Source organism: Bos taurus, chromosome 20, assembly GCF_002263795.3.
Source record: "Bos taurus isolate L1 Dominette 01449 registration number 42190680 breed Hereford chromosome 20, ARS-UCD2.0, whole genome shotgun sequence".
In the NCBI taxonomy this organism is placed as follows: domain Eukaryota; kingdom Metazoa; phylum Chordata; class Mammalia; order Artiodactyla; family Bovidae; genus Bos; species Bos taurus.
The window spans coordinates 38,170,024-38,188,526 of NC_037347.1; the positions used below are offsets into that span (position 1 = coordinate 38,170,024).

The window sequence follows — 18,503 nt, forward strand, 5'->3', positions numbered from 1 at the left end:
ACTTATACAACCCTGCGATTGACCTCCTTAAATACTATACCCAAGGTCTTCTCTTGCCTCACCTTAGTCCTGGCGCTGGTAGAAAAAGACTTTTAGTAACTTGAAGTTTCCATTTTAATTTTCTATGCTCATGTTTTCTGTAAGCATGTAGTGAGCATCTGTCACATGCAAGAATCATGAAGGGGATGAGTTACTCACATGGAAACACAAAACAGCAAGACTTACAGAGGTGGTGTGTGGGACTGATAGTGAGAATGCAGGCTTCATTGCCAGCATCCTGAGACAGTAGTGCCCTGGTCCCTAACTCTGCCTACACCTCCTGATTTGATTGATGTGGGGTTAAGCCTGGGAAGTGTAAGTTATAAAAGCTGCCCAATCAGTCTGACTGCATCGACTCAGAACCACTGCTGTACAAGTTTTCAAAATGGAGGGGAGTTAAGACCAGATGGTAAAGAATTTGCTTGCAATGCAGGAGACCCGGGTTCAGTCTCTGGAGAAGGAAATGGTAACCCGCTCCAGTATTCTTGCCTGGAAAATTCCAAGGACAGAAGAGCCTGTCAGGCTACAGTCCATGGGGTCACAAAGAGTCGGGCATGACTGAGTGACTAACACTTTAAGATGAATGAGTTGCTTATCATCTAACAGCACAGGCTTGCAATTTTATGGAATTTATCTTATATAATCTCTTGCCACCTAGAAGGAGGTATGATGACCTCCATTTTAATTTTTTTTAAATTTGAATATTTGTTTATCTATTTGGCTGAGTTGGGTCTTAGTTGCAGCATGCAGGATCTTCACTGCATCATGTAGGATCTTTCTTTGTGGCACACAGACTCTCTAGTTGTGGCACACAGGCTCCAAAGCACTCGGGATCAGTAGTTGCAGAGTGTGGGTTAGTTGCTCTGCAGCATGTGGAATCTTAGTTTCCTGACCAGGAATTGAACCCATGTCCCCTGTATTGCAAGGTGGATTCTTAACTGCTGGACCACCAGGGAAGTCCCATGACCTCCATCTTTATAGAAGGGGACAGACCTCTGGTGGTATAAGTGGCTGTCCCACTGTCATTCATTTTAAAGCCAGAGAGAGTCCTGATTTGGCCTGGGCCTTTCAGGAATGAAGCTATCTATCCATCCCCTACTGAACTTGTATCAGGTGAGCAGGAAGAGTTGGGGAATGATCCTTGGGCTATGTGGGTTTTGAGTCGGTGGAAGAATTTTTTAGGAATGAAGCTGGGAGGGAAGATGTTCCCAGGTAGAGAGAACAGGAGGCCCAAAGTGGGAAGATGAAGTGAGATGTCTCTGGGTTCCCTGGATGACACCAGCTGGACCAGAAAGAGGAAGATGCAGTTGCACAAAGATGCCCAGGCCAGACTGCAGGAAGTTTCACTGGATAGGAGGGTGGGTCAGCCCTGGCCACAAGACCGCAGAAGGGAATTGTTAAGCAGGAGTTTGATGGGAGGAAGGATTGTGAGATAACAGTAACTTTTTCAAAAATTTTTCTCCTTTGCATTTTCCAGTTTTTTTTTTCCAGTTTTTATATAATGATTTTACATTGCTTTTTAATTATAACAGAATGACAAAACTGTTGTCAAAGTGGTCCTCTGAAGCAATAGATCAGGCAATGTTATGCTAAATGAAATCAGCCCAATAGGGTGAAGGTCTAGGAGCTGGATGAGATGGATGAGGTGGTTGGATGGCATCACCAAGTCAATGGACATGTGTTTGAGCAAACTCTGGGAGATGGTGAAGGACAGGGAAGGCTGGTATGCTGCAGTCCATGGGGTCGAAAAGAGTCAGGCACAACTGAGAGACTGAGCAATAACAACTAGGATCTGGGGTTGGGGGAGCCACAAGAAATCCAGAGAGAGTCAGGGTCCAAAGAAATATTTGGAAGAATTGACAAAACGTGTTAAAACCAAGATGACAGCATTAGATCAGAACAGTTTTTCAGAAATGCCTCGGGGATTTGAAGAAAAGAACTGCTGAGGCCTGAGACTTGATGTGGCATTGCTACTTTTAAAAAATCTTCCCATGTGAATATAATGTGCAGTCATGTGGGTGAATCACTGAGATAGGAGATAAACTGCAAAAATCAGTGACTAAGAACATCATGGGATATCAGAGGAATGGTGGATGGGGTATGGGTGGGCAGACACCTCCCCATTCTGCCTCCATTTCTTCTCAGCTTCTCCATCTACCCTCCAGATAGCCCACCTCCCTCTGCTGGACCCTGACTCCCTATGAGGTCCTTCCTTACATTCCACTTCTGGTCCGGCTTTGGAAAACACCCAAGCAGCCATATCTTCATGGACCTACAATGAGTAGAGTATCTATGATTGCCTTGACAGTAGGGTCAAGGTTTCAAAAATGAAAGATGTTCCCACCAACACAGTGGGCATGAGCACAATTGAGAGTGCTGAGCTGTCTCAGGACAATGAACTCCAAGAAGGACAGGAAAGTGTGTTCAGTGAATAACCGACTTCATTTCATGACCATCTAGTCTTTTGTGAACATTTTTCTTCTCTTTCCTTCCTTATTTATCTCTAGGAATTTGAGAATTTCATCACCAAATTTGGAGACTCTGGTTTTGTCCTTGTAAGCCTGGGGTCCATGGTGAGTTTCATTCGGTCCCAGGAGGTTCTCAAAGAGATGAATGCTGCCTTTGCTCATCTCCCTCAAGGGGTGATATGGAAGTATAATCCTTCTCATTGGCCCAAAGACATCAAATTGGCCCCAAATGTGAAAATTGTGCACTGGCTTCCTCAGAATGACCTTCTGGGTAAGGACTGCCAGGATTGCTTTTTTCTTCTCATTTACATGTCTTGGGGATCATTGGGCTTCTGATCTCTAGCTGGATTATTTCATCAGCACAAGGTAAGTCTTTAGATGACAGGAATGGAGCAGTGAGTTGGAGCCCTTGGGGAATCAGGCTATAATGAGCTCAGATGCCAAAACAGCTATCTGCCCTTCATTCTTTTCTATCTCAGACCTCATGTCTGAAACCACTGAAGTCACGTTCACCTAATTCCTTTGGTCTTGAACAAGATCACCACAAAATAATCCTAAACAATCTGTGAACTCTGAGAACACATACCAGGAGATACACTGCCACTGTCTTCAGTGGCTTCAAGAGCACCTGTTCACTTATGTTCCCTTACACATTCACATACACACACACACACACACACACACATACACAGAGATATCTTCCTTAGCTACTAAGGTCTAAGCAATTCATAGATTCACAACATTGATGCAAATATATCTGAGTCCCAAGCTGAGCAACCGCCTAGCCAGTTACTTGACACACTGAGTTTCTGATACCAGAGAATTTCCTCACCCCCAATGGGTATCTCTATGGCTAGCACTGCTTCTTAGACACCACTCACTGCCATAGCCACTGACTGGATCAGAGGCTTATAACCAAGATCATAATAAAGTAATCTGTAGAATTAAAAAAAAACATATTATTATTTCTGTGTCTGCAAATGTATTTCTTTATATCTTGGGTGTGGGACATGATTCTCATTTCAAAGAAGAAATGAGGAAGCTCTGATGTGCATCCCAGTAGACCAGCACAGGCTGAGATGAACTCTTCATTATCAATAATCACTTTAGTTATTGCTACATAAGGATGGGATGCAAAGGCTAAAACTGCAAATACTGATGGGCAGAGTCCAGTCTCTTATTTCAGGGAGGTTTCTTATATATTAAAAGAGCACAATACATACTGTATAAGTTTTATGAGTGTTATATGACTTGCAATGTCAATGAATGTGCCAGGAATTTATAGGAGAGGGCTATTATTTGGTGGGTGAGAGAGGTTTTCTCAAGGAAAAGAAGCAAGACAAAGATAGACATAGGGAAACATAAAGAGAAAACAGATGAGAGAAGAAGAGACTTGAGGGGATAGAGAGAAGAATAGATGGAATGTTGGATGGATGGATGGATAGATGGGATAGTTGCCTTGATTAGCACTAGCACTAATCTCTATAGAATTCCCTGGGTTCTGAGTCTTCCCCCAGTTATGACCGAGTTAAGGAGTCTCTACAAAGGCAAGGTTTGAAATCCTTGAATGTGTAGCAAGCAAAATCATCTTTACAATGGCTCCAACACTCCTTGAGTTCCCATTGGTATCTTCTGCCTTTTCTGCTTTCCTTGTTGTCCTGAAAACTTTCATCCTGAGATGTCCTGCTTTCTTTCTTATTTACAACAGGGCACCCTCGCATCCGCCTCTTTGTCAGCCATGGTGGGATGAATAGTATCATGGAGGCCATCCAACATGGTGTGCCCATGGTGGGGATTCCCCTCTTTGGAGACCAACATGAAAACCTGCTCCGAGTTAAAGCCAAAAAGTTCGGTGTCTCTATCCAATTAAAGCAGATCAAGGCTGAGACACTGGCTCTGAAGATGAAGCAAGTCATAGAGGACAAGAGGTGTGCAGTTCTCTGGGCTTGTGGTTGCTTATGATGAGTGAAGACATAAACCATGATGGGCACCATGTGGGTCTTTTTGCAGTAAAAGCTGAAACTTCCAGGACATGAAATCATATGTGTATGATGGTAATAGCTGACTTATTTCCTCTGAGAAGAAGACTAAGGCAATTTAGGTTAGATGTTGGTTTTCTACCTTCTAGCTGTGAGGAACTGGAACTATTGACACAGTCTGTCTTTGAGAAGTCTTCTATTGTGGAGGTGCTTGTAGTAGAATTCCAACTGAGGCAGGAGGTTGCCTTTCTATTCCCGGTATCCTACACTGTTCCCCACCTCAGGCCCCTTGCCTGTGCTTCTCCCTAGAACACTCCTTCCCTTCTCTTCACAAGACTGGCTCCTTCATGACATTGAGGTCTCATCCCAATGTCAGCTGCTCAGAGAGACCTTTCTCTGATAGTCTCAAAGCTTCCTCTTTTTTCCACCCCAATCGTAACACATTATTTTTTTCTTGATGTATGTCAGAATCTGTGATCACCTCATTTCTTTATGTTTTAATTTATTGCCTGTCCCTACATGAAGGGCTTCTCAGGTGGCGATAGTGAAAAAGAACCCACCCGCCAATGCAGGAGATATAAGAGATTTGGGTTTGATCCCTAGGTCAGGAAGATCCTCTGGAGGAGAGCATAGCAACCCACTCAAGTATTCTTGCCTGGAGAATTCCATGGACAGAGTAGCCTGCTGGGCTACAGTCCATGGGTTTAAAAGAGTCAGACACGCCTGAAGTGACCTTCCATGCATGCATGCACCCCACACAAGAAGATAGAGAGTAAACTCTTCCAGCATAACACCATGAGTCTCTTGCTATGTCCTCAGGGTCCAGCTCAGGGTCTGCCACAAAGTAAGTCTGAATGTATTTCTGTGAAGTGAATCAATACAAAGGGATCCATTCATCTCTTAAGAAACTTTCCAACCAGTGCAATAATCTCATGTGTGAGGAGAAAAAAAAAATATTTTCTTTCTTATAATGAAGAAAGACTGAAAAACTTTCAGCTTCAGGGACACACACTTGAAGCATATCTCAAGACTTTGCATTACTGTACAACATTATGGCACATAGGAGACCTGTAAGTAGTTTTGTTAGATGACTGAATAATAACCACATCACATGTAATGCCAACCCCAGCAAAGTTGTTAAACTCTGGGGATCAGATAACCCAGAAACTTTATATATATTTCATATCTTATGTGTTTAAAATGTTCATTTCCTGATGTATGGATTTGTAAGTTTCATTATATTTTCAAAGACTTAGACCCAAATATGCATGATCCATCGGCCCTATGAAGCAGTCATCTGGGCTGGGATGGTCCACAGACATTGGACATCAGGGGTGGCCACAGAATTCATGTGCCCTTATGTGAAATGGAAATGTGGAGCCCCTTGTCATAATGTGTAAGGATTTTAAGAAGGTGACAGCAGACAATTAAATCAAGCCCTGATTTAAAAGGGCTTCCTAGGTGGCTCAGTGGAGAAGGCAATGGCCACCCAGTCCAGTACTCTTGCCTGGAAAATCCCATGGACAGAGGAGCCTGGTAGGCTGCAGTCCATGGGGTCGCTAAGAATTGGACACGACTAAGTGACTTCACTTTCACTTTTCACTTTCATGCATTGGAGAAGGAAATGGCAACCCACTCCAGTGTTCTTGCCTGGAGAATCCTAGGGACAGGGGAGCCTGGTGGGCTGCTGTCTATCGGGTCGCACAGAGTCCGACACGACTGAAGCGAGTTAGCAGCAGCAGCAGCAGGTGGCTCAGTGGTAAAGAATCTGCCTGCAATGTAGGAGACCCAGGTTCAACCCCAGGGAGACCCAGGTTAGATCCCTGGGTTGGAAAAAATCTGGAGAAGGAAGTGGCAACCCACTCTAGTATTCTTGCAGGAAATCCCATGGACAGAAGAGCCTGGCAGGCAGCGGTCCATGGGGTCACAAAAAGTCAGACCTGACTTAGTGACTAAGCAATAAGGCTGATTTAAGGGTGAATGGCAACCCACTCCAGTATTCTTGCCTGGAGAATCCCGTGGACGGAGGAGTTTGGTGGGTACAGTCCACGGGTCGCAAAGAATCAGATACGACTGAGCAACTTCACTTTAAGGTGAATCCCTCTGGAAATAGGCAGGCTTACAGCCCATGAAGCCAGTGCTGGTCAACATGATGCTTTGAAAGAAGCAGGGAAATGCAGGTGTCTTCCTGGACTGTGGTTCTCAGAGTCATATGTATTATCTAGCCCACACACCAGCACAAAGTAGACACTCAATAAATATAATGGTTTCTTTAGTATATATCATGAACCTCCTTGTGGGAGAGACTAGTCCTTATAGACGTAGTCACTTTTTTGTAGTTTAGCACTTCCAGCACCAAGCATGGATCTTTGCATGCATATATTTGTTTGAACTTTTAAAAGAGACCCAACTAGACAATGGTAAGCCCAGGTCAACAACTTTTCCTTAAAAGGAAGTCTTTTGTGCCTATGGTAGAAAGTGTGTGTGTGCATGTGTGTGTGATACAAGATCTCTAAGAATTCTGAGACCACTTGAGTTAACAACTCCCCTCTGTCTCTGATGACAGGTACAAATCTGCCGCAGAGGCCGCCAGCATCATCAGACGCTCGCAGCCCCTGACCCCTGCCCAGCGGCTGGTGGGCTGGATTAACCACATCCTTCAGACAGGGGGTGCAGCCCACCTCAAGCCCCATGCCTTCCAGCAGCCGTGGTATGAGCAGTACCTACTGGACGTCTTCTTGTTCCTTCTGGTGGTCACCCTGGGCACCATGTGGCTCTGTGGGAAGCTTCTGGGCCTGGTGGCCAGGTGGCTGTGTGGGGCCAGGAAGCTGAAGAAGGCCTAAGGCTGAATGGAGCCTAGGAAGGTGGAGTGTTTGGGCAGACTCAGCATTTCTTGGCATCTCCAGCCAGTTTTGTCAACCCTGGTTCTCCACATCCTACCCACTTGCTGCTGCTGCTGCTGCTAAGTCGCTTCAGTGGTGTCCGACTCTATGCAACCCCATAGATGGCAGCCCACCAGGCTCCCCCGTCCCTGGGATTCTCCAGGCAAGAACACTGGAGTGGGTTGCCATTTCCTTCTCCTATTTTGCTACAAATTCCTGCTCACTGGCTTCTTCTCATGACTGCAATTCTTTACTGAGCCCTTGTGGCCTTGATTGCCGGTCAGCAAGGACTGTTCTGTGATTCTGTCCCTAGGTAATTCGGATACATGACCATCAGATCTGAAGCCTAGAAATTGCCTTCTGTATCACACCCTTCTTCCTGGCACTGAGCCTGGACCATTTTGGTCTCCATTCTGTTGCATCTTCTCAGCCTCTTTCCCTCATGCCTCCACCACTTTTCATGGAATAACCCCTAATGCATATGCTTTCTTGTTTCTTTTGCTTTCTGTTTGCTTGTCCCGCAAACTCTTGTCAAAGCTCAGGAAGCCTGTCCTGGGCACGAGCATTTAGGGCCAGACACACCCTTGCCTGTGTGCATGGTCTCTGCCTTGGTTTCTGCAGATCACTCCTTTGCAGTGGAGAGTGTAGGTTAGTCATGGGCTGAAGTGTCCCTGGTCTCTGCTTTTCATAGCTGTGAGCTATCTTCTCAACTTTCCTATTTAAAAACGAAGTCATGAGAAAGAAGATAATTTCTTTATAAACTAAGAAGAGCCTCTACACAGCTGAGCCTTTCTGTACCTGACATACTGTTGGAAATTGCATTCAGTTCAGTTCAGTTGCTCAGTCATGTCCGACTTTTTGCGATCCCATGGACTGCAGCACGTCAGGCTTCCCTGTCCGTCACCAACTACTGGAGTTTGCTCAAACTCATGTCCATTGAGTCAGTGATGCTATCCAACCATCTCATCCTCTGTTGCGCCTTCTCCTCTTGCCCCTAATCCTTCCCAGCATCAGGGTCTTTCCCGAAGAGTCAGCTCTTCACATCAGGTGGTCAAAGAATTGGAGCTTCAGCTTCGACACCAATGAATATCTTTCCAATGAATATTTAGGGTTGATTTCCTTTAGGATTGACTGGTTTGATTTCCTTCCTGTGCAAGGGATTCTCAAGAGCCTTCTCCAGCACCACAATTCAAAAGCATCAATTCATTGGTGCTCACCCTTTTTTATAGTCCAACTCTCACATCTGTGCATGACTGCTGAAAAAGCCATGACTATGCGGACCTTTGTTGGCAAAGTGATATCTCTGCTTTTTAGTATGCTGTCTAGGTTTGTCATAACTTTCCTTCCAAGGAGCAAGTGTCTTTTAATTTCATGGGTGCTGTCACTGTCCGCAATGATATTAGAGCCCCCCAAAATAAAATCTGCCAGTTTCCACTTTTCCCCATTCTATTTGCCATGAAATGATGGGACCAGATGCCATGATCTTACTTTTTTGAATGTTGAGTTTTAAGCCAGCTTTTTCACTCTCCTCTTTCACCTGCATCAAGAGGCTTTTAAATTCCTCTTCACTTTCTGTCATTAGAGTAGCATCATCTGCTCATCTCAGGTTGTTGGTATTTCTCCCGGTGATCTTGATAGTAATGGAAACCAGAAAAAAAAAAAAAAGAGTGACTGGAACTGCTTAGGGTTTTCTTTTATTTCTTGTTTAAAAGAAAGTGTAGTGGAATTCCTGGTGGTCCAGTGGTTAGGACTCTGAGCTTTCACTGCAGAGGGTGAGGATTCAGTCCCTAATTGGAAAACTAAGATCCCACAAGCTGGTAATACATCTGGAAAAAAAGAAAAGTGTAATGTCGGTAGGCAGGCCGTCCAGAGCTGGTGTGGTAGTGCCATGATGTCATTAATAGTCCAGATATCTTGTCTGATTGATCTGCCTTCCTTAATGAGTGGCTTCATCCTTAAGGTCACCCTGATTTTCCAGGTAGTCATTTTGGATCCAGTCAGCACATGGAATTTTAGGCAAGAAAAGGGAAACTCAAAGAAAGGGAATAAAGCAGGTTCATGCTAGCTGCTGCTGCTGCTGCTAAGTCTTCAGTCGTGTCCGACTCTGTGCGACCCCATAGATGGCAGCCCACCAGGCTCCTCCATCCCTGGGATTCTCCAGGCAAGAATACTGGAGTGGGTTGCCATTTCCTTCTCCAATGCATGAAAGCAAAAAGTCAAAGTAAAGTCACTCAGTCGTGTCCAACTCCCAGCGACCCCATGGACTGCAGCCCACCAGACTCCTCCATCCATGGGACCTTCCAGGCAAGAGTACTAGAGTGGGGTGCCATTGCTTTCTCCATGCTAGCTGAGTTAGCATCTTTAAAGAGGTTTCCCAAAGAATTCCAGTTAAATCTCATTGAGAGACCTGAGTCATGTGACCATTCCTAGCTACATAAATATTCTCCAGCTCTGACTGCAATGCTGGGTACACTACTACTCCAAGTAATTGGGAGGGGGTGGGGTGAAGGGTGGTGAATAGGTGTTAGAAAGAAAAAAAAAAGGACAGTGGATAATGGAGGAAACTAGATCCTTGGTCACATGTGGAGGGCAGGCAGGGAAGGGCTGGATTGAATGTATGGTTCACCTATGACCTGATGACTCAGTAACCTCTGCGACAGCCTTAATTGCCTTTCTGAGTGAAACATCAAAATAAGAACAGCAATCTTTTACCAATATGACATGTGTTATTCGTTCCAAGTTCTTTCATCTTCCTTTCTGCCATTTAATGGGACACCTGTGTCTAATCCATTCAGCTGGAAAGAAACAGGTACCACAGGGGCAACCACAGAGGAAGAGGAGAGTCATTGTGTAAATTAAGACAACAGCAATAAAACTTGTTGCCAGCTCATCACGGATGCCTCCTCCAGCCAGGGTACATGGCTTGGAGGGTGGATGGGCTGGTTTTAGCTCCCACTGGCCCCCTCTTGTAAGCATGTCTTTGCCAAGAATAATGTTCCCTACCACAGGGTGGCCCTGGCTGGTATACCCCTCCCACCCAGGGCAATTTAAGGCACTAGGATTGGCTAAGGAATTCCCTTGGGAAATTTTGTGGGTTTCTTTCTTTTTTTTTTAAGATCCAGGAAGGCTCCTTTCTCCATGGCAGGCTTTAAATTAGTTAATTATTTCTTTTTAATAAGTTCTTAAATGAAAGTTCCAAATTTAGAGACACACATATCTGCCAGAGTGGATTTTAAACTAATTTCTTCAAATTTCATCTCAAGATAACAGTAAGTGATATCAATTAATAGTTGCACTGGTGATTCCATCCCCCCTGGGTTTTATTTATTTTTCTCTGATTTAAAAATTCAAGATGAATTTTGAGATATCTTTTTGTGTTACACAAAGAAAGGAAGGTTCCACACACAAGGCCTGTGAATCCTCCAGGTGGTGGGGCCACCTCCCTGACTATAGATACGACCACTGAGAATGATGACACGGATGACAACTCTTGCTTTCTCATTTGTGTTATTGAGAGCGGAGCTTCATCTGTCCTCTAACTGATTTTACAGATGAGTAAGCCTAAAAAATATAACAGAAAAGAGTGCCATCGCTCCTTCCCCTTTTCATAGTTTATTCCATCTCATGGAATATTACTAAGCTAAAGCTTGCAGTTCCATATTCCTTTAGTGACCATTGATGAACTTGGCATCATCTCAGATGAGAGTTACTGTTACTAGGAAACCAATTAGCAAGCAGTAGCAGAAAACCTCAGTAGAACAGCCTAAGCCAGTAGCCTTCAAACTAGGCTACTTTCAGCATCATACATTCGTGAAAACTTCCCAAGGGCTACATGACAGAGTTTGGAGGTGATAAATTTCCACCTTTGTGTACTCTAGTTTTCTAAAACTGGTCTTCCTAACAAGGTATTGTTTTTAGTTGACAGATCCTCTTTCTTGCCACACTTTTCACAATTTCCTGACTTTTATTTTACAGAAGAAATGGACACCTTTCACCCACTCCCATTCTTCCCATGGTGCATTGGCTGGGGGTGGATAAGTAGAGGTGACTTAGTTAGAAAGTCCTTGTAACTCAGATGATTTGTAATTCTTTGTTTTAAAAAAATCCAAAGATGAACTGTGATTTTTTTTTCAGGTGACAGACCTTTAAAGACAGTAACTTTTGATAACAGATTGCTGTGAGAATGGCATATTTATGTAGCACATTATTCTGAAGTCGTTCAAAGAATGGAGGGACATAATTTTCAAGACAGTTCATAACAAAACTCTTGGTGCTCCTGTTATTTATGTGAATAGTTTTTCAGTGTTTGCATTACTAATCTTTAGAACTAGGTAACACAGTATTGGAAATGTTGCATTTTTTTTTTGAAACTTACCTGTGATGATATGCAGTTCTTCTAGTTAGAAACATACTGTATGGTAATATAATTCTTTGAGAGCAAAGTTATAAAATAGGAAACAACACATTGATTTTATATTAAGTTTCACTCACCCTATAGTATCTATGTATATTTTATTCTTTTATGACATACCTAAATTTTCCTTATTAAATAAATCATGCACTGTTATATATGAATTCTGAAGTATAAATGATTTACAACATGTTGATTTCGGGAGTACAGCAGAGTGATTCAGTTATATATGTATATTTTTGGATTCTTTTATTTTACAGGTTATTACAAGATATTGAGTATAGTTCCCTGTGCTATACAGTAGGTCTGTTTTGGTTGTCTGTTTTGTATATATTGATGCCAGCCAACTAATTCAGCCCTCTCCTCTAACTTTTTCTCAAATTTTTAGACGTTTCTGGGTCATGCAGCTCAACTTGTACTTTTAAATTGTAATCTCCCACCCAAATTTCCAATATATTGAAAAAAATCTGCATATAAGTGAACCTGGGCAGTTCAAGCCGGTGTTCAAAGGTCAACAGTATTTGTCTTTTGGACATCGGTCACAGCTCACAAGGAATGCCATTAATATCCTTCCATTTGGCATAGAGGAAAATATATACTGTCAATGGCACCCCAATCCAGTACTCTTGCCTGGAAAATCCCATGGATGGAGGAGCCTGGTAGGCTGCAGTCCATGGGGTCTTGAAGAGTCGGACACGACTCAGCGACTTCACTTTCACTTTTCACTTTCCTGCATTGGAGAAGGAAATGGCAACCCACTCCAGTGTTCTTGCCTGGAGAATCCCAGGGATGGGGGAGCCTGGTGGCTGTTGTCTATGGGGTCACACAGAGTCAGACACGACTGAAGTGACTTAACAGCAGCAGGGAGAAATTCAAGACCAGAGAAGACAGTCCTGGTAAATTCAAGCCATTCAAATGCAGGTGAAGTTTTCCGGTGAGTGGGGTCAGAGAGAATGAATTAACCATTATAATGTGTGAATCACAAGTTAAATTTCATGCACAAGCATTCTACTAAGAATGGGCTGAGTAAATTCAATTACCTATTTCAAACAGATAAAACAAGTTGAAGGTTGAATGTTAATTTCTTGCAAAGTAGTCAGGACTCAGTATTATTGTAACAATCAGATCAGATCAGATGAATCGCTCAGTCGTGTCCGACTCTTTGCAACCCCATGAATCGCAGCATGCCAGGCCCCCCTGTCCATCACCAACTCCCGGAGTTCACTCAGACTCATGTCCATCGAGTCAGTGATGCCATCCAGCCACCTCATCCTCTGTCGTCCCCTTCTCCTCTTGCCCCCAATCCCTCCCAGCATCAGAGTCTTTTCCAATGAGTCAACTCTTTGCATGAGGTGGTCAAAGTACTGGAGTTTCAGCTTTAGCATCATTCCTTCCAAAGAAATCCCAGGGCTGATCTCCTTTAGAATGGACTGGTTGGATCTCCTTGCAGTCCGAGGGACTCTCAAGAGTCTTCTCCAACACCACAGTTTAAAAGCATCAATTCTTCGGCGCTCAGCCTTCTTCACAGTCCAACTCTCACATCCATACATGACCACAGGAAAAACCATAGCCTTGACTAGACGAACCTTTGTTGGCAAAGTAATGTCTCTGCTTTTGAATATGCTATCTAGGTTGGTCATAACTTTCCTTCCAAGGAGTAAGCATCTTTTAATTTCATGGCTGCAGTCACCATCTGAAGTGATTTTGGAGCCCTAAAAAATAAAGTCTGACACTGTTTCCACTGTTTCCCCATCTATTTCCCATGAAGTGATGGGACCGGATGCCATGATCTTCGTTTTCTGAATATTGAGCTTTAAGCCAACTTTTTCACTCTCCACTTTCACCTTCATCAACAATACATAGACACAAAAGAACTTTCTACCTCAACCTGGATAATCCTTAGGTTGAGTGTCTTCAGTAGGTAGGTATTATCCAGAACTCAGCTGTATCCTCATAACTGTAATGGTGCTTTATATTCACAAAGTATTGAGTACATGAGTCAATAGTCTTACCTATGGGTTTCTTGTTAAATACTGTTGAAAATTTTGGCCTGTGTTTTCAACTATGTGGCCGGTTTTCAAAGTGTTTGCTGTGATCTGAAGCAGGGCTGACTGGAAGTAAGTTTGGGCTTTTTGTTTTCTTTTTCTTAATAGACAGTTGTCCCATGTTTTTGCGAGTCCCTTGGTGGAGTGTCTCTCTGTGCAGACAGCTGAGACACTAGAGGGCGCTCTTCCCAACTTGCTGTGTGACTTGTGAGTTGTCTAAGCAGCTCACAGTCTGATCTTTTCCTGGGCATAGAATTAGAGGGGTTGGAGAAGGCAATGGTATCCCACTCCAGTACTCTTGCCTGGAAAATCCCATGGGCAGAGGAGCCTGGTAGGCTGCAGTCCATGGGGTCGCTAGGAGTCGGACACGACTGAGGGACTTCACTTTCACGCATTGGAGAAGGAAATGGCAACCCACTCCAGTGTTCTTGCCTGGAGAATCCCAGGGACAGGGGAGCCTGATGGGCTGCCGTCTATGGAGTCGCACAGTCAGACACGACTGAAATGACTTAGCAGCAGCAGCAGTAGCAGCGTCCATGGGGTCGCGGAGAGTCGGACACGACTGAGCGACTTCACTTTCACTTTTCACTTTCATGCATTGGGGAAGGAAATGGCAACCCACTCCAGTGTTCTTGCCTGGAGAATCCCAGGGACGGTGGAGCCTGGTGGGCTGCAGTTTATGGGGTCGCACAGAGTCAGACATGACTGATGCGATTTAGCAGCAGCAGCAACACTGATTTTTAGATACATAAATTAAGTTTTTAAAAGTTGAAAAAACAGCCTCATTGTAAGATATGTTTCCAATAAAATTTTATGTTCTGTTAGGTGATCATGTTTATGTAGCTTTGACAAAGTGAATGCAAGTATTAAAAGAAAGTGATAATTTAGTAAAAATATTGGGCTCTTATAGGAACTATAAATATTAACTTGAATAATATTTATGATGTTCAAAGTTATGAGAGAATACTCAGTACAGTGCTTTCATGCATAAAGATACATAGATTAAAATTAAATTCTCTGGAGAAAGTGGAACATAAATAAAAACTCAAGAAGAAAATGAATGACATAAAATTTCCCACTGAAAGTTGACAGCTCATTATCTATATTAAGAATGAATGATGGTATCAGTGCTGACATGCTGAGATTTTATAACTCACTGCATACATTTAACAGAATGGTGCAACTATTTATTGTTAAATGATATGATTACAATGACTAGAAATGACATCCTATTCAGTTATTTGAACTTAGACATTTTAGATGTCAATTAAAAATTTATTCTTACAAAGTATAAATATAGTTGAGAAGATCACTTTTTTTGTCAGTGGCTTTCACAAAAAGAGGATTGTTTTTCCTTCATGAGAAGTAGATGGGAGGGAAGCAGGCAACTGATGGCAATGGTTCCATAGCTCTACAATGTCAGGAATAACATGTTTATAATTCCCCCTCATGGTTTCAAGATGGCTGTCCAGCTCCAAGTATCATTCATGTCCATGTCCCAAGGAGGACAAAAACGGAGAAGGGGAAATATGAGCTAGTAAACATTTTCACAGAATTACCTTCCCTCTTCCTCTCACCAAGAGGCTTCTTTCCTCTTGCCTAGAATCTTGTCACTGAACCAGTCAAGACTGTAAGAGAAGCTATGAAAAACTTCTGCATTGGCAGCTGGTGAGGATTAACAGCTATAAGTGGGTCATGGGTTAAACAACCTGTAGTATTTGATGCACATGGCAAAGGGCCTAAAAACTCTCCACAATGCTTGACTCATATAAGATTAATTTTCTGTGTTTTGAAATTTTGTCCTAGTCTGTATTTATCCAGTTCAGTTCCAGTTCAGTACAGTTGCTCAGTTGTGTCCGACTCTTTGCGACCCTATGAATCTCAGCACGCCAGGCCTCCCTGTCCATCACCAACTCCCGGAGTTCACTCAAACTCATGTCCATCGAGTCAGTGATGCCATCCAGCCATCTCATCCTCTGTTGCCCACTTCTCCTCCTGCCCCCAATCCCTCCCAGCAACAGGGTCTTTTCCAATGAGTCAACTCTTCGCGTGAGGTGGCCAAAGTATTGGAGTTTCACCTTTAGCATCAGTCTTTCCAAAAAACACCCAGGACTGATCTCCTTTAGAATGGACTGGTTGGATCTCCTTGCAGTCCAAGGGACTCTCAAGAGTCTTCTCCAACACCACAGTTCAAAAGCATCAATTCTTTGGCGCTCAGCTTTCTTCACAGTCCAACTCTCACATCCATACATGACCACTGGAAAAACCATAGCCTTGACTAGATGGACCTTTGTTGGCAAAGTAATGTCTCTGCTTTTGAATATGCTATCTAGGTTGGTCATAACTTTCCCTCCAAGGAGTAAGCGTCTTTTAATTTCATGGCTGCAGTCACCATCTGCAGTGATTTTGGAGCCCTAAAAAATAAAATCTGACACTGTTTCCACTGTTTCCCCATCTATTTCCCATGAAGTGATGGGACCGGATGCCATGATCTTCGTTTTCTGAATGTTGAGTTTTAAGCCAACTTTTTCACTCTCCTCTTTCACTTTCATCAAGAGGGTCTTTAGTTCCTCTTCACTTTCTGCCATAAGGGTGGTGTCATCTGCATATCTGAAGTTATTGATATTTATAATGTTGACTAAAACAGATTCACAATGTGAGAGTTGTGAGTTAAGTTTTATTTGCGGCAAAATGAGGACTCTGGCCTCGGAGACAGCACCTCACATAGCTCTGAGAGACTGTCCCAAACAGGTAGTGGAGGAAGGTCAATATAAAAGATTTTGGTGAAGGAGAAGTTCAATGCAACTAAGCACTTACTTTACAAAAAGTTTTCTGCAAGTCACAAGGAGCTCATGTCACCATGAAGGGAGTTAGTGCTTTTCTAGATATGAAAAGATGTAAGGATTGGGATCATGAAATCAGTTCCTGAACATATCTGCCTATCAAATCATCAGACAATCTTGGCACAATGAAAAGAATAACTTTTGTCTCTTGGTTACCATCTCTGACTGGGACTGAGGAGACTTCTGGCTCAGAGATGACCTCAATGACTTTCTCAGTGTGATGGGGACCACAGTCAGGGTAAGGGAGGGAGTGGTTTCCTTCACAGAGCCCCAGCCTCGATCCCTGTGCAGATGAGAAGAAGGGGAGGGAATTGTGACTATTGATTCCAAGGACAGTACAGAGAGGAAGATGTGCTGTCCATCAAGGGATTATTTCCACAAATGAGTGGGAACTAAGTTTCGTGGTTTCAGAAGGATGAAAGTCACCTTATTTAGAGTTCTGTAGAACATGTGATTTGCAAATGGATTCTCTTGTCAATCAGCATAACTCTGAAAACTTCTGTGCAAAAGACTTTATACTATTGACTGAAGGTTAAAAACAGCAAAATGCCCCTCCATGTGTGGGAGTATGTGGATGTTAGACCCATTAACAGGTGCCAGTTTTAACCTGAGCATTCATGCATACTGTCCCCGAACTGTTCATCAATCCTACCCCACTCTTTGCTAATCTTCTCCCCTTTGCCTGGCATTAAGGTTTGTAAAATGCTGGTAGTAGGGAACAGGACTGAGGAGGCAGAGCATGACACAGGGACTTTTCTGCTGGCTTTGCCCTTCATAAGCTACAGAGAATCCAATGTTATTTACAGTAGAAAGAAGTTCAAGCAACAAGAGCAAATAAAACCCACACCTTCCCATAAGTGGAAACTACAAAGTTCTAGAGGGTTAGGTCAAGAGGAATAATATAAAAAAGAGAAAAAGGCCATAGAAGGCCCAAGGATGAGTTAAAACTGCACCTAGAAGGAGAATAACTATATTTTGTATAAAAATCTTGAAAAAGAAGTCCTGGTAGATCAAAGCTATGACACCAGGAAAGGGACATGACACCATGAGGGGACCCAAGGTAACGGTCTTGGAAACACTTCATTTCTGAAGAAGGAGAGGTAAAAGGGAGCGAAAGCTCCCTTTGGGTATTGGGTTAAAAAAAAAAAAAAGCAACCAAAGGAAACATGAGTCCTCCAGGACAACAGGAAGCTAGAAGACTGGCCAATACAAATCCTTAAAACCATCACCAAGAAATAAAAGTCACACATTAACGAGACTGTAGTTAGAGACATATTTATAGAATTCTGTATATTATTAGACATCTGTCCATCACTGGATAGCTATATCATTCAAAATGTTAAGAACAGGAACATGAATGAAATAGTGACTTTTTTTCCACAATTAAAAAAATTTAATTAAAATATGTATGTACAGTATAGCTAGAGACTCACACGTCTGATATGTTTCCTACCTGTCCACAAAGAGCAAATTTAGAGTATTTGGCCTGACATTTTCTTTTTGATCCAATGTGAAATGGTATGTTGAAGTTGTGGTAAGTGGCTGCATTAACTGGTCCCCAATTGCATTAGGATTATGGAAACTAGGAAATAATGGAAATCGACTACTTAGAACACTTCCTAAGACCAGTTATTAACTAGATATCTCTTTCTTTCTTTTTTAAAAAGTTTATCGGCTGCCTGGGTCTTCATAGCTGTGTGTGGGCTTTCTCCAGAGTTGCAGAGAGCAGGAGCTACTCTCTAGTTACGGTACATGGGCTCTAGAGTGCATGGGTTTCAGTAGTTGGGGCACCCGAGCTTGGTTGCCCTGTGGCATATGGGATCTTCCCAGAGCAGA

The 18,503-nt window shown here is 43.1% G+C and overlaps 1 protein-coding gene across 2 annotated transcripts in view; it reads left to right on the plus strand.

Annotated features, from left to right (window-relative positions):
- UGT3A2 (UDP glycosyltransferase family 3 member A2) overlaps positions 1-16,484 on the plus strand; it is a 32,219-nt gene extending 15,735 nt beyond the window's left edge. Inside the window, 3 exon segments of one of the 2 annotated variants that reach the window (NM_001076087.1) lie at positions 2,547-2,778; positions 4,216-4,435; positions 7,053-9,018. In NM_001076087.1, coding sequence (NP_001069555.1) covers positions 2,547-2,778; positions 4,216-4,435; positions 7,053-7,329 — 729 coding nt within the window. In that variant the 3' untranslated portion in view covers positions 7,330-9,018. 2 annotated transcript variants of the gene reach the window in all.
- The last annotated feature ends 2,019 nt before the right edge of the window (positions 16,485-18,503 follow it).